Raw genomic sequence first — 12,581 nt, forward strand, 5'->3', positions numbered from 1 at the left:
AGCAATTGGGACTTGAAGACAGGAGGATTGGGAGTTCAAAGCCAGCCTGGTTACATATTGAGACCCTGCTTTTATTTTTCAAATTTGAGGAGGTAAAATATAACCAACCAATGATAGTTCACCTTAAATTTCCTCACCAGTTATTACAGCTAAAATGTTCCAAATCTTACCGAACAAGAAACAAGAGTTGAAAAAGACAAGAATTGTGTGGATAAGACTGGAGAGACACCTCCATGGACAGGAACCTGCTCTTCCAGAGGCCTTGAGTTTGAGTCCCAGCACTTACATGGCAGCTTACAACCATCTGGAACTCCATTTCCACGGGGTTTAATTCCCTCTCCTGATGTCTAGGGGCACCCACATGGGCAAACCACCCATACATAAAAATGAGTTGTATAGAAATGGACAGCTAATTGCTAAAAGGGAAAATAATGTTTGTCCATCCTTAGTTCATGTAGTAATAATTCATAGAACATAAGCTGGGTTGTATCAGAATACAATGTTTTATTAATATTCTAAGTAGATGCTTACATTTAATCATTCTTTATGCTTCACAGGTATTCAGCGTTTTTAGAAACTTTTTTCATGTCAGATGCCATTAAACACCTTAGGGTTTATGAAGACCTGTACAACATGGGTCTTTTTCAGGTTTCAGGTTGGTGGAGATGTCACACATACATACCTCCCTGTACTGTAACACAGAAATCAATAAATATCACAAAAGAACCAAATACCATTGGACTTGAGAGACAAAACTCACTGCTGGGAAATGGGAGAACGCTGTCCCACGAGAGCTGAATTTGACTTGTCAGGAGTAAATAGGATTTCCATAGCTTGTGGTGAGGACTAATGATCTAAGGAATGTAATACAAATGTATCGGAAAGGGCAGACTAAATTGTAAAAACAAACAGTTCAGTTTGGTGAATAATAAGGCAACAAAAGAGAACAGGTTCTGGATTGGTTGTGTATAAAATTGTTGTATCCTTTTGTTTTTAAATACTAGAGTTTGACAAAGATAAGTTGGGGACCGGGGTAGGTGGGGTGGGTGAGCCAGGGTTACTGAGGATGAAGAGAATGTGGAGAACTAGAAAATTTAAAATGAAGAAAATGTGTGAGCTGTGGATCAGGTGGCTGTATTCATAAAGAGCCCAGCTCCTCCATAACTGCCCTGCAAGCCCGAGCCGAGCCGTCACCCACTGTCGAACGACAGGCTCCTCTTCACAGTGGCCTGCACTCCCTTACCCTCAACCTCTGACACACACAACACGAGTTGGCAGGTGTCCAAGCGGAGAGACCAGAGAGACCTTGACTTGAAACTGCTGGAGCTGCCTCACAAGTGCAGGTGTGAGGGAGGGAGGAGTTTCCTGGGTTTCACTGAACAATAGGTGAGTGACTTCCCCCTCTGTTGCAGGGGACTAAAACCTTGAGCTGTGCATAGCTATTTTTGTAGCATGAACTTTAATCAAACAAAGTGAGTTGTAGAATGAAGGAAGTCCTTTGTAAAGTTGTATTGAAAAATCAACATCCAGACTTTGCTGTTAACCCCTACCCTGACTAAAAATAAGTTGAATCTAGTTACAACAGCGACGATACTAAAACTTGCTCTCATAGTTTCTAGACCCTTATCAAACTTCCACTGTGGAAAAATAAAATCAACATGTTCTAGAAACTACAATTCAATTTTGACACAATGTTAGAGTTCAAGTCTCAGAAAACAGCAAAGGGACAAGTCTTCATGGCAGTGGCTCCCGATAGACTTAATAACTAGATTAGTGCGCACAGTCAGGTCCTTTATGCAGAAGAGCACTCTCTACACAGCGACTTCTGCTTAGCTGTGTACAGTAGTTAAGAATGTATAATAGGTGTTTGGCACAGACTTTGTTAGGTGTCTACACTGCTTAAAATGAACCTTTAGGCTTCAGTGTCTTAAAAGGAAGCTTTTCTATTAGTGAAGGTAAGGCACTAGGTAATTGTCCTCTCGCAATGTGAATTTGTGTCATTTAAATTGACGCAGTTGGTCTTGTGATGCTATGTGGGCCTGAAGAGGCATCCTTGAGAGTTGTACGTCTGCTTGGCACTGCAGGACAGCCTCCTACCAAAGCAAATCTCTTAGTCACGGCACAGGCAACATTTACCCTGATGTCTTGTACACCACGGTGTTTCTTTGTCATTTGCTACCAGGAAAGAGGAGCTTGGATCTGTGGGCAAATCCTACACCGCTGACACACTTGTACTGTACGTTGTGACAGAGATGAGTGGTTGTAACAAGAACCCTGTGGGCTGAATTACGTACTGTGGTGTTCTTTGTAGCTTGCTGGCTCAGTTAAGTGTGGATCTGACCTTGAGGGCCAAGCCACTTTACAGAAGTCAGCCCTTTGGGAAGGTGTCTACTGATTAGGAAGGATTCAAGGCCACAAAGTTAAAGGGGAGCAGTATGGCAGTAGGCATCACCCCAGTGACCAGATCACTACCAGGTACTCACTGGCCACTCACCCCGTTTGCTTTTGATGAGAATCCTGAGACTTGGCTTTGCCTTTTGGGTAGAAAGCCAACGTGACCATGTTCAAAGCCGGTAAAGGAAGTAAGTGACCTTTCGTGCATAGTTACCCAGAACTAGACATCCTCAGTTGCATTTTTTATTTTAAATATGGGTAAACCAGCCCCCAGCAGGACCAGTTTTCTTTTGAGCCCCAGGAAATCTAATATTCTGACACTAGCTGGTTGGTGGCCTCTGGATAACCAGTTCAGAAGACACTAGACCCCTGTCTCATTTCAGCCATGGTTTCTCCTGTGCCTTGACTGGATCAAGAGTCAAAGTGAGCTTGGTCATCTACCTCTTACTCATGGGGCAAATGTTTCTCTCCCCTGTGCTCCTGCTCCATCCTATGCAGGCTGGGAACCCTGTATCTTCACCGGGGAGGAGCTAGCCCAGTTCAGAATTGCTTTTAGAGACAGATAAAAGGTCACCACTTAAGCACAGAAAGCATCTGGAGCTGTGTAGGTTCTAGTAGTGCATTCTGATGTCCAGGTCACTGAGCCCCTCCAAGAGTCTCAGGAATTGGCGGCAGCAGCTCCCTTCATGTTGCTTTTGGTTCTGAGAAGTGAAAGAAAATATAAAGTGCAAACCCTTAGACGGAAGGCCCAGCCCTGGGATTCCCCTACGGGATACAGAGACACAGGGCAAAGGAACCCGGATTATTTAGAGGTAAGAAGAGGATTCTGGTAGGAATTTTGCGAACAGGGTTTCCATTCGTTAGAGTATTTCCTGAACATGTAAGCCATTCTCACCAGAGCACATACAGTATATTCCTGCCTCTTGGGTTAGCTTTACAGTCAGTATGATCTAGTCAACTCCAAAATTAACATTCATTTGCGTTTCAAAACCTCAGACATTTCACTTTAGGTCAGACATAAGATCCCAAATTGTATTTTAGTGATGGCAAGAACACTTTGCTTAAAATATTTCTTGTGAGTTAGAGGTCATAACAGTTATGATGAATTCCCACTCTCGTTTCTTCGTCCGTCTCTTTGCAAATGTAAGACAAAGCAGAGGTTTACAATAGTTTAATAACTTGTGTGACAACTGTGGTTTTGGTGCATCTCAGAAGTGGGATTCTTTTAAATTATAAAGGATTTTGTGTGCTTGAAATCCTAGAAAAGAAAGGAAAAAAATAAGTGTAAATTTAACATGCTTCCTTGTGTTTAAATACATTGATATTAAATCTGATGAATATCAAACCGAGATTCTTCAAGTTACAGTCAGTATGTATGTATCAGTCTAATCTTACAGACAGTAAATGCTAGAAACCAAGAAACTTGAACTTTGCTGAAAATACAGAACTGGGACTGGCATTAGAGACAGGGGAAGTTGGCTTGTTAGGAGTTAATGCACCGCTGCTGTTCATTGCGGGCTCAGGGCAGCACAGGAGTGGCTGGGAAACCCTACCAAAAGCAGAGCTGAACTAGAGATGTGTGTGCAACTGAGGGGCGCAACTGAGAGAAAAAACATTTGTTTCCTTTTAATTCAGAGACAATATCCCTTTTACTGCTTGACAGAATTATTCCAGTCTTTAAGGCTTTCTCTGTAAATTGTAGAAGATAAGATGTGATATTTGTCCCCTAATTAAAGAAGAGTGTGCTCAGCATAGTCAGCTACTAAATAGGGTGACCGGTCACATCATAAAGTAGGCAATTTTTAAAATAACTTACGGGGCAGGAGGTTAAAGAGCAGAAGAGGGTGTGAAATACTAGTGTCTATAGGAATCACTTAAATGTTTAAAGTACAGACACCTGAGGTCTGCTCTAAGACGTCTGAGAATCCCATGCCTAAAGAACTAAAGAATTCTGGGAGTCCTTCCTTGGGAAAGGGTTTAAACCTCAGAGAATGTTGGATGTCCTACCTCTATTACAGTACCAAAAACTAGTCCAGTAGTCCAAATGATGTGTCCTGAGTTATCCTAACTAGATGATAACTTCCTTTTAAGGGGTTTGAAATGCTCTTTTTCCGCAGTAGCGGATGATATTTTATATCCCTAACCATCCATAACCAAAGGCAAGTTCTATAACATAACATGCTGGTAACCATCTACTGGGTCAGGCTAGTCTCCACCTTTGCCGGTGTTAGCCTTTCCTCATCTAGCAAGAATGGCTGAGAATGCCAGACTCAGTCGCATTAAGGAGGTAGGTTTAGAGCCTAACGCCCTCAACAGAAATGATACAATAAAAATGACATCCAGTAATTGCTCTGCAAACATCAAACATCTTCATCGTCCCAAGCCACATGGAAAGAAGCCTAACATTTACCTGGGTCTTTTAATGTACCAGAAGTCTAAAGTGTATTAAAGATGAGGCCACAATATTCACATATTTGCTTCACTTCCCTGCTACAGTCCCCAAATATCCTGTTCAGTAAACATGCTTTAGTAGTACTCACATTTTCGCTCATTGTAGTGGCTTTAGATGCAGGACTACCCTTCCTATTTGTAGAACAGAGAGACAGTATTTACAACGTTATCACTTCCAATCCCTGTACCCATCCTCATTCAGCAGGACTAAGTTGGCCAGCAGGAAGAAAAACCAGCAGCCCAACCTGGATTCCTGACATTTATAGACAGTATCCAGGGAAGCCTTGCAACAAAGTATAGGTTTGTGTCAAGCCCTGAGCAACAAAATGTAGACTAAGGCTAACAGATTAGTTTTGTTTTTTTTTTTTGAATACACAAACAAGAGACTTATTTTCAACCTAATATATTAACATTAAATATTTTAAAAGTTTCAGTTGTTATCATCTGAAATTTGATTTGTCCATGGAAAGTATTATGTGTTGAACAGGTTTCTAGTGCAATTGAAAACTATGGATATTATAAATGGACAAAAGTGTACAGCAATAAATTGCTTCTTCCTGGATTATAAAGACTCCTGCCTGGTTTGACAGAGGCTCAAACTAAGAAAGTATAAATCTCCCTCACCGTTTATTTAAGAACAGGTGTCACTATGCTCAAAACCCTCGAGCGTTTCGAATCTTAATAAAAACTTGAAGTGCTCACAATTGCCTGGGGCTGGGGTGGTATTGGGGAGTAGCTACCCGTCCAGGAGCTCTGCTCTGAGTAGCCTTGCCTCTTTACTAATCCTGACATCTTAGACTTTATCCTGTACTAGCACTAGGGTATCATGAGATCCAGACACCAAGGTTGAGGCGGGCATCTGGGATAAGGAAGTCAGTGAGAGCAGGAGTCTTCAAAGCGGGGAAAGGAAGAGGAGTGTGAAAAGGATCTGCTGTGCCCATGTGGAAAGGGAACTCAGCCACAGATCCAGTGCAACAAAACTGGGGCTTTGATGATCTTACTCATGTCTCGTGCATGACAGCAACATTTTTATAATCAATTGCGGGGTTAGAAAGATGTCTCGGTTAGATAGAGCATTTGGTCTTGCAGAGAACCAGAATTCAGCTGCCAAAGCCCATGTAGTGGCTCACAACTGTCTGTAATTCTAACTCCTGGAGGTTTGACACCGTCTTCTAGTCTCCATGGATACTGTGTGCACTTGATGCACAAACATACATCCAAACCAAACACTCGGATGTTTAAATATCTCCTCCAAATTCCAGATTCATATGTATACTATAATGATTATTTCTCCTCAAGCGTCTAATAGGCTTATCAAATACTGAAAGTTCAAGTGCTCCGCGTGACTCTGCACCTCCTCTCCAAGACCTTGCTACTAAAGCCGTACCCGCATCTTCCACATTCAGTAAACAATGTACGTCCTTGTGTCCCTGAAGCCACCTCCATGTTACTCTTTTCCGACCAACCTGAATCTAGATCAGCGAGTTGCTGGAAATAAACCCACTACTCCATAACCCGCCAAACACTCTGACACACCACGTTAGCATTCCATGTGTGCCATGTTGTCTCTTGGCTCCCTTACTAGTATTTTCTAGTTGGTCTAACTGCTTTCACCTTTAACCCCTTAAAAGTTTATTCTTAACAGAGAAACCAAGGTGAGCGCTAAAGAAAAGTTTAAAGCTGCTCTTCCTGGACTTCCTGAGTTACTTAGAACCAGAGTCAAATGCCTCAAAATCCTCAAAACTGCATGGCAACATCTCTGTATATAGTCTGGCCCCCAGTACTTCTGTGTGTTCCCCACTTCTCTTTCCCATACAGCTCTAGGCACGATGCTCATCTTCCAATCTTCTGATATACCGGGCATCCTGACCTTGAGCTGGTCCTCTCTTCTCTCCGTTATACAAGAGTACCATTGTGGATATCTGCTTGGCTGGCTTCCTCCCTCGGTCTTTACCAAACATGGCCTATGTCCTCTCTTGACCCTCTATTTAAAGTGATGGTCTCCACTCCTGCTCTTTGTATTCTCCGCTTTCTTCCTTGTTCTGACCTCTGCTGTGCTTGTCACACTCTGGAGTGCTGCACAGTATATGGGTTTAGTCATTTTCTGCTTACTTAGTGGAGTAGAAGCTCCACCATGATGCTAATTTTGATACTGATTTCCAATACAGATTTCGTGGACGTTTGCCCCACCTTTTAATACAGTGGCAGCACCTAGAGCAGTGTTGGGCACGAAACTGACTATATTTTAGTTAAGTATGAAAGTTACTAAGTGAAAGCTTATTTGAAAACTTTTAGTTTAATTATCCACAGAAATGTGTTTTTAAAGTTGTACTATAGAAATGTCTACACAGTTGGAGACCACACGTCTCCTCTTGTCACTTACAAGTAGGCTCAAAGACAGAGGGAGTGTATTTTTCTTGATGAAGCTGATTAACTGATCACAGGATTATTCTATACAAATAAGTTACTTTTTGCCATTAAACAGATGGTTAAAAACTAAAAGACAGGAAGACAAAGTGAGTATTAAGAAAGGATACTTACTGGAAGGAAGTTTCTTCTGCAAAAGAACAGGTATATGTCATTAATGCAGGAATGTGTATGCAGACCTATCTACAGTGACTGGGTGCATTTTCTTTGGAGGCTAACCTGTAACATTTGTACCTTCTAACTGCAAGTTTCCCTATAAACGGTCATACGTACAGCAAATGTTTGGGTTTTAGGGCTCGTGAATAAAATCAAGGATACTTTGGAGTTAGTAATATAACCAAGAAGAAAACAAGCTTTCAAACATGTCATTAAACTTTAAAGTAATAAAATCTCACCAGCTTATTAATGAAAAGAATAGGATTCTTTTGGTGTAGGGTTCACATTTGACTGTCTCAAGATAGTGTTACTACTATTAGTTACAAATTTGCCTTTCTAAAAATTGAGCTCAAAGGCCCTAGAAAGCCAGGTAGGGAGCTGAGCCTCATGGTGTAAACCTGGAATCCCATATACTTGGGAAGCTAAGGCAGGGTGATCGTAAGTTCAGAGCCAACCTGGGAAACTTAGTGAGACCCTGTCTTAAAATAAAAAGTAAAAAGAAGACTGGCCTCCCATTCAAGTACTAACCAGGCCCTACTCTGCTTAGCTTCTGAGATCACATGAGATCCAACACATTCATGGTGGTATGGCTGATTGATAAACGAAGAGGTTGGCCATGTTGTTTAGTAGCAGAGCGGTTGTCTACCATGCACAATGTCCTAGGTCCATTCCTCTGTACCAGAAGTCCTGAACCCTCTTCCCCAAAGGGTGAAGAAAAACAGATGTAAACTGGACTTGGCCAGAGGTTAGAGTTTGCTAATGCTGATCCCAAATATAAGTTCACAAATACGGTTCCCTTGGACAGGTCTTCTGCCATATGGAAAGGGAGGTAGTAATCTAAGCTAAGGAACTCCTACTATCTGTGTCAACTCTTTCAGTGTTTTCAGAAATATCTTTACTGATCCCTCATTTGAAAATCATTTTTCCTAAGTAGGTAAAAATGACAGGAGTTTTGCATGATATTTCATTTATATTTTCATGTTGACCAGCAGGGGGACACAGCTAGAGTCTACTAACTGGACTGGACTCTCGTTCACAAGTTCACATTCTCTTTTTCTTTCTTGATATGGGTATTAATTTGTAGACCACGTTAGCCTTGAACTTACAGTCCTAGTGCCTCCGCCTCTGTGTGTGTGTGCTATGATTACACTTCTAAGCTCCATGCCCAGCAGCCACACAGAAGGAGTTACCTTGAATCAGTGATCAGGGAAACATTTTTGATGTATAAGATTTATTTATAAATGCTATTGAAGCTCCTTTTGATTGCATTTCAATATGAATCATTTTCAACCTAAATTCTAAAACTATTAAATGATGGCTCTAAATTGTGTTGACATTATAATTTATTATTTCATTTAAAAATTCAATTTCATACCCTTTTGTTAGCACAGGAGGCTCTTGAGTTTTCATAAATATAAACACTTGGAGTGAAGGCATAGATTAAGAGAATAAAATGTTTAAATCTCAAAAATTTACATCAAGCCAATTGCACAATTGAATGTAGTTTAAAGTTACAAAAGTTCTAACTAAGAAGAACTAAAAGCTCTAATCCAGCAGGGTCTGTCTGTGTGTGCTCATCATTGTAATTTTTTGAACAGGATCATGACCCTGCGCTACCCTCCAGTACTGGGATCACAGGCTATACCAATGACCCAACTAGGGTTCTAGATGTGACTGGCGGTTTTCTTTGCATTAAATTAAATATTCAATACGACACCGTTCTATATTGAAACATTTCACTGATGGCTTATTTTAATGAAATAATTTATAAAATTAGAAATCAATGCCTATCATAAGAGACATAATTTCTAACATAAAATGTAAGGATCTCATACCATATGTTAATATACTATAAACATTTGTCTACATTGAACGTGTTTGTGCTGTCACACTCCAAGGATGATTCTTACACATTCCATAGAGTTCCCAGAATTTGACAAAAAGGAAGCATTATTTGGTTGCCGAAGTGTATCACAACCCATATGCATGTTATTGGGAACACTTTCTGTACCACAGTAGCAGTACAAATATTCTCCAGAGTTGATAGAACTTCATAGGAGAAACAATAACTTTAAAAGAAATCTCTATATTCAGAAGGAATCATGTATCTGAGAAGATGAATTTAACTTACTTGAAAAGTAGCCTTTTCTCTGAGCATAGCATATACTAAGGCCACACGCAGAAATGACGAAGGCCACAACAACAACAGCTGCTATGATGCCACTTATGTTGAGAACATCTGGAATGTGACATAAAACATGTGTGAATTCTTGTTAAGTAGATGGACAGATGCTATCCTAAACTCCAGCAGTCATTAAAAACTCCCTTAATAATGACCGTATGCTTCTGAAACCTACTTAACTAGTTAATTTCAATTCATAGCTCAAATTGATTGGAAATACTCAGAGAACCAAGCTTTTACAAAATCTTAAATGTTAGGACGAGCAAGATGGAACAGTGGGTAAAGGTGCTTGCCTTCTCTCCTGGATACCTGAGTTCCAGCCCTGAAGCCCCCCTTTGACATCTGCTCGTGCCTTTGGTTTGATCCCTACTGTTGCAAGTGGGAGGGGGTATGCTCCAAAACTCTTATTTCCTAGGAAAGACTAGCGCTCTCACTCTCTTGATTCCAAAAGTCATTCTGTGAAGTACAATATATTGTAGCTGCATTTTGAGCAGTCTAGATCCATAACTATTCCGTGTGTCTTTCTGGAAAACCTAGCCTGCAGTTAGGATAAGCTCAGTGTTTCTGGGCCCTGACACAACCATCATCGATGACTTGCTGGACCGTGACCCAGATGGCTAACGCTTACATAATGCTCACAGCACACAGGCACTGCTGTGTCACTGTAGTGTAACCCCAGGAAGAGAGACACTGCAGCACCCACCAAGCCGGTTGGCAGCAGTTTACGTGGGCCCCTAGCAGTACATACTGAATAGCACACTTAGCAGCGATTTGGAAGACAGATTGCTTAGAAGAGCTTACTTTAGAACACATATTTGATGAATTAAAAACATCTGTATATATAGGCCAAACTCTCTTACTTGTAAGATTAGAAGACAGATATATAATTTTTTAAACATTTCTTCCACCGTGTCCATCCCCTTGCTCCTTTAACCATCAAACACTCCACACTCTTCACACACAAATTCTTCTCGGTCCCCACGCTTACCTACTTGCATCCGTTTCCCGGGACACCTGCGATGCCCAACAGAGTTGCGGGCTTCACAGTGATACTCCCCACTGTCCATCTTGGAGATCATGTTGAATTGCTGTTTGTACAAGAAAAAACAGACCCTTACTTAGGCTGTCAATCTGCAGGCTCCTAAAACAAATACTGTCCTTTGAAGTTTGTCACCAAGTGAGTCTGTCCTTTTGTAATGACCCCGAAATATATATTTTTTTCTTGTGAATTGAGGTATCTACCAGAATCTGCCAGGACTTTGAGAGGTAAATAGGTAGGCTGTTTAATTTGGCAGAGAAAGACAGGCATATCTGAGGAAGTCTTTCTCCCTCTTCCTTCTTTTCTCCTGGTACCTTCAATGGTGCGCAGTATGTCGCCCAGGCTGGTCTCAAACCGTCCATGCTCACTCTTCTGTCCTCACCACCACAGGCACGGGGCCCCTCAGTCTCTCTAATTTCTGGGAAGTGCCATGCATAAAGGAAGACCTCTGTCATGGTCTAGTGTATTTTCTTAGTCACAGTGAGCTCACTGCAGGAGCAAACCACAAGCACTTTCTCCCAAGAGTCAGAGCGATGGCCAGGAAGTAGCTCGGGGCCCACAAAACCACAACTGATGTTTTTAGGATTGTAAATTATAGCAATTCCAGAGTACTTGAAAATCCTGAAAAGAAAAGTTCAACCCTCCTAGGTCATGGGGACACCTTCTTTAATCCCATCACGCAGGACGCCAAGGCAGGTGGATCTCAGTGAGTTTGAGAACAGCCAGGGCTACACAGTGAAATCCTGTCTCAAAACAAAAAGACAAAAAACCCAACAACACAAGTTCAGCCCTCACTACTTCTCCCTGCCGTATAATGAGAGGTAAGAATTTGGTATAAAAGACTATCATTTGGACCAGGAGAGTTTCTGGAGGGAAAGAAGAAAGGGAGGGGGCTGACAGAAGGAGGAAGAGCTCCAGTTTAAGCATGAGGTGTCCTTACCACATACCCCAAGGGCCGACTCCCCGAGGAGAGAGCATCCCAGTATTTCAGACTTGCCTCAGGGCTTTTATCACCCACTCAGAAAAAAATAAATCTGAGAGTAAATATAGCAGCGTGTGACGGCAGGTTTAGTGCCCAATTTCACAGTGTAAAACGGCTCGGACCTGCTGACTGCTCCTGAAGACTGGAAATGCTAGCACATGACCTTATTCCGAGGGCAGCACCCTCCGCTCCTCTTGCTCAGTACAGAAGCAATGTGCTTTCCTGGGCATCGGAAGATCTGGCTTTTAAATGATACTGCACTAGGAGGAAGAGTAAATACAAACGATCTACCTCCCTTCCAAATCCCTAGCACTCGTTAGCGTTACCTTACCTAGAGGAGGCTTCTTTTTCATAATAATACTTGTGGTAGTGATGTTGCATTGCTGGAAACAAAATATTTAAAACCCAGTGTGATATTATCTTGATTGGAAGCAAAAGATTTCAAACAAAATGATCTGATTTTTCTTCTCCCTCTCCTATCTCTACTGTGAAAAATCACAGATGAAAATGAGTAAAAACAGTCGTTAAGATTGAACGGCTTACTAATGAAGCTACCTCAGTTATCTCTTGGAAAGGAAACACTCGGACAATCTGGACTAAGTTTACACATTAGGTTACAGATAGGTGAGTCCCAGAGACCACAGTGAAGAATCTGGATCCACGGGAAGGTTTAGTGACTCAGACAACCTAATGTGGTTTTCCTATGGCCACTGTTTCCACATGGTGAGCCCTCAGGTTCAGGTATGTCCAACCGAGTTCTTTTGTGCATTTCCTCTGTGTTTAAAATTGAGCTTGAAAAAAAAAAAAAAGAAAAAAAAAAAAAAAAAACAAATTTAAAATTGAGCTTGAGGTTGGTGATTTTCCAGGCCATAGAGCTAGGTGGCTGTAGAGTACTGCTTGATGCATCATGGGAAAGCTTTGGCCCGCCCTGAGTTACTGTGCTGAGCTCC

General features: G+C 41.6%; 1 protein-coding gene across 1 annotated transcript in view; it reads right to left on the bottom strand.

Moving 5' to 3' along the window:
• Window positions 1–480: 480 nt before the first annotated feature.
• Jam2 (junctional adhesion molecule 2) overlaps window positions 481–12,581 on the bottom strand; it is a 52,417-nt gene continuing 40,316 nt past the window's right edge. The window contains exons 6-10 of the mRNA XM_032900503.1: window positions 10,599–10,698; window positions 9,560–9,667; window positions 7,387–7,402; window positions 4,935–4,977; window positions 481–3,652 (exon numbers count right to left, since the gene is read on the bottom strand). Of these exons, the coding sequence (XP_032756394.1) occupies window positions 3,620–3,652; window positions 4,935–4,977; window positions 7,387–7,402; window positions 9,560–9,667; window positions 10,599–10,698 (300 nt within the window). The 3' untranslated portion in view covers window positions 481–3,619. The remainder of the gene's footprint in view (window positions 3,653–4,934; window positions 4,978–7,386; window positions 7,403–9,559; window positions 9,668–10,598; window positions 10,699–12,581) is intronic.

This window comes from Rattus rattus, chromosome 4, assembly GCF_011064425.1.
Source record: "Rattus rattus isolate New Zealand chromosome 4, Rrattus_CSIRO_v1, whole genome shotgun sequence".
NCBI classification, from domain to species: Eukaryota; Metazoa; Chordata; class Mammalia; order Rodentia; family Muridae; genus Rattus; species Rattus rattus.